This window comes from Aplysia californica, unplaced genomic scaffold (genome assembly GCF_000002075.1).
Source record: "Aplysia californica isolate F4 #8 unplaced genomic scaffold, AplCal3.0 scaffold00079, whole genome shotgun sequence".
Lineage (NCBI taxonomy): Eukaryota > Metazoa > Mollusca > Gastropoda > Aplysiida > Aplysiidae > Aplysia > Aplysia californica.
In genome coordinates, this window is record NW_004797349.1 from 13950 (window position 1) to 14979 (window position 1030).

General features: G+C 43.4%; 1 protein-coding gene across 1 annotated transcript in view; it reads right to left on the minus strand.

Annotated features, from left to right (window-relative positions):
- LOC101857238 (C2 calcium-dependent domain-containing protein 4C) overlaps positions 1 to 1030 on the minus strand; it is a 37233-nt gene that overhangs the window by 6233 nt on the left and 29970 nt on the right. The window contains exon 2 of the mRNA XM_005094323.1: positions 39 to 150. Within this exon, the coding sequence (XP_005094380.1) occupies positions 39 to 150 (112 nt within the window). The remainder of the gene's footprint in view (positions 1 to 38; positions 151 to 1030) is intronic.

Below are 1030 nucleotides of genomic sequence, written 5' to 3' on the forward strand. Positions count from 1 at the left end.
CTCTCTCTCTCTCCCTCTCCCTCTCTCAAATAACCCACCTGGAGCCCCGGTCAGATGATGTGAGGGCAGCCCTCGGGCCTGCGACACTCCCACCAGGAGACGCGCCAAGCGGGAATCAAGCAGCAGTTCCACCTGCAGGTGACCGAGATCCTGTGAACAGAAAAACAACGTCAGTTACTTAACGGGTAAAATTAAATTTCGCCCCACCCCCCCTCCTCCCTTTCGTAGAATAAGTCGAAAACTTCTTTCGAACATAACATGACGCAACCCACGCGTGGCCCACCGGAGAGTGGAGACACTGGATGTGCGCACTAAGTCAAGTAAGTTCCGAAAGGAGGGCTAACGTTTACTTCTTCCAGTTATTGAGCCATCCCAGTACTTGATTATTGTATTAGTATGTGGGACAGGAGAACTAGGGGAAAGTAAGTATGTTTATTCAGTGTTTAAGGCCATCGGCCCACATCACATCCCATAAAACACTCATTTGATAAGTAAAGTTTCCATAATGAATAAGTACAAGTTGTGCACATATCTCTTAGCATGGGTCAAACATTGCATATTTCTGTCACTGGGCTGAGTCAGGCTGGGAGGGATTAACAATTTCCTTTGATGGACAAAGTGTGAACAATAGAAAATAAAGTGAAATTCATCTTCAATTTCATGAGAGTTACACCTCTTACATAAATTAATTTCCACCGATAGAGATTGTTATTTAATGGAAGGCTATGGGTTTTTAACAAAGCTATGACTCTGCTCCAGTACCGTTGGAGGTTGGTGATATATTCAACTGTTTCTGGAATTGGAAGAAAGAAAACATTATACTTGCGACAAACTTCTTCCTCTATGTTCTGCACAGAACGATTAACAAGTCTACTTTTTACTTCACTGAAAACAGTCTACTACTTCCAACATTTTGAGAACACCAGGCATATCCAAAACCAGGGGAAAATTAAGTGTAACATGGATGGACAACATGAAAACATGGATTGGCCTGAATATAGCAGAATGTGTCAACGGCAGCTCGCGACCT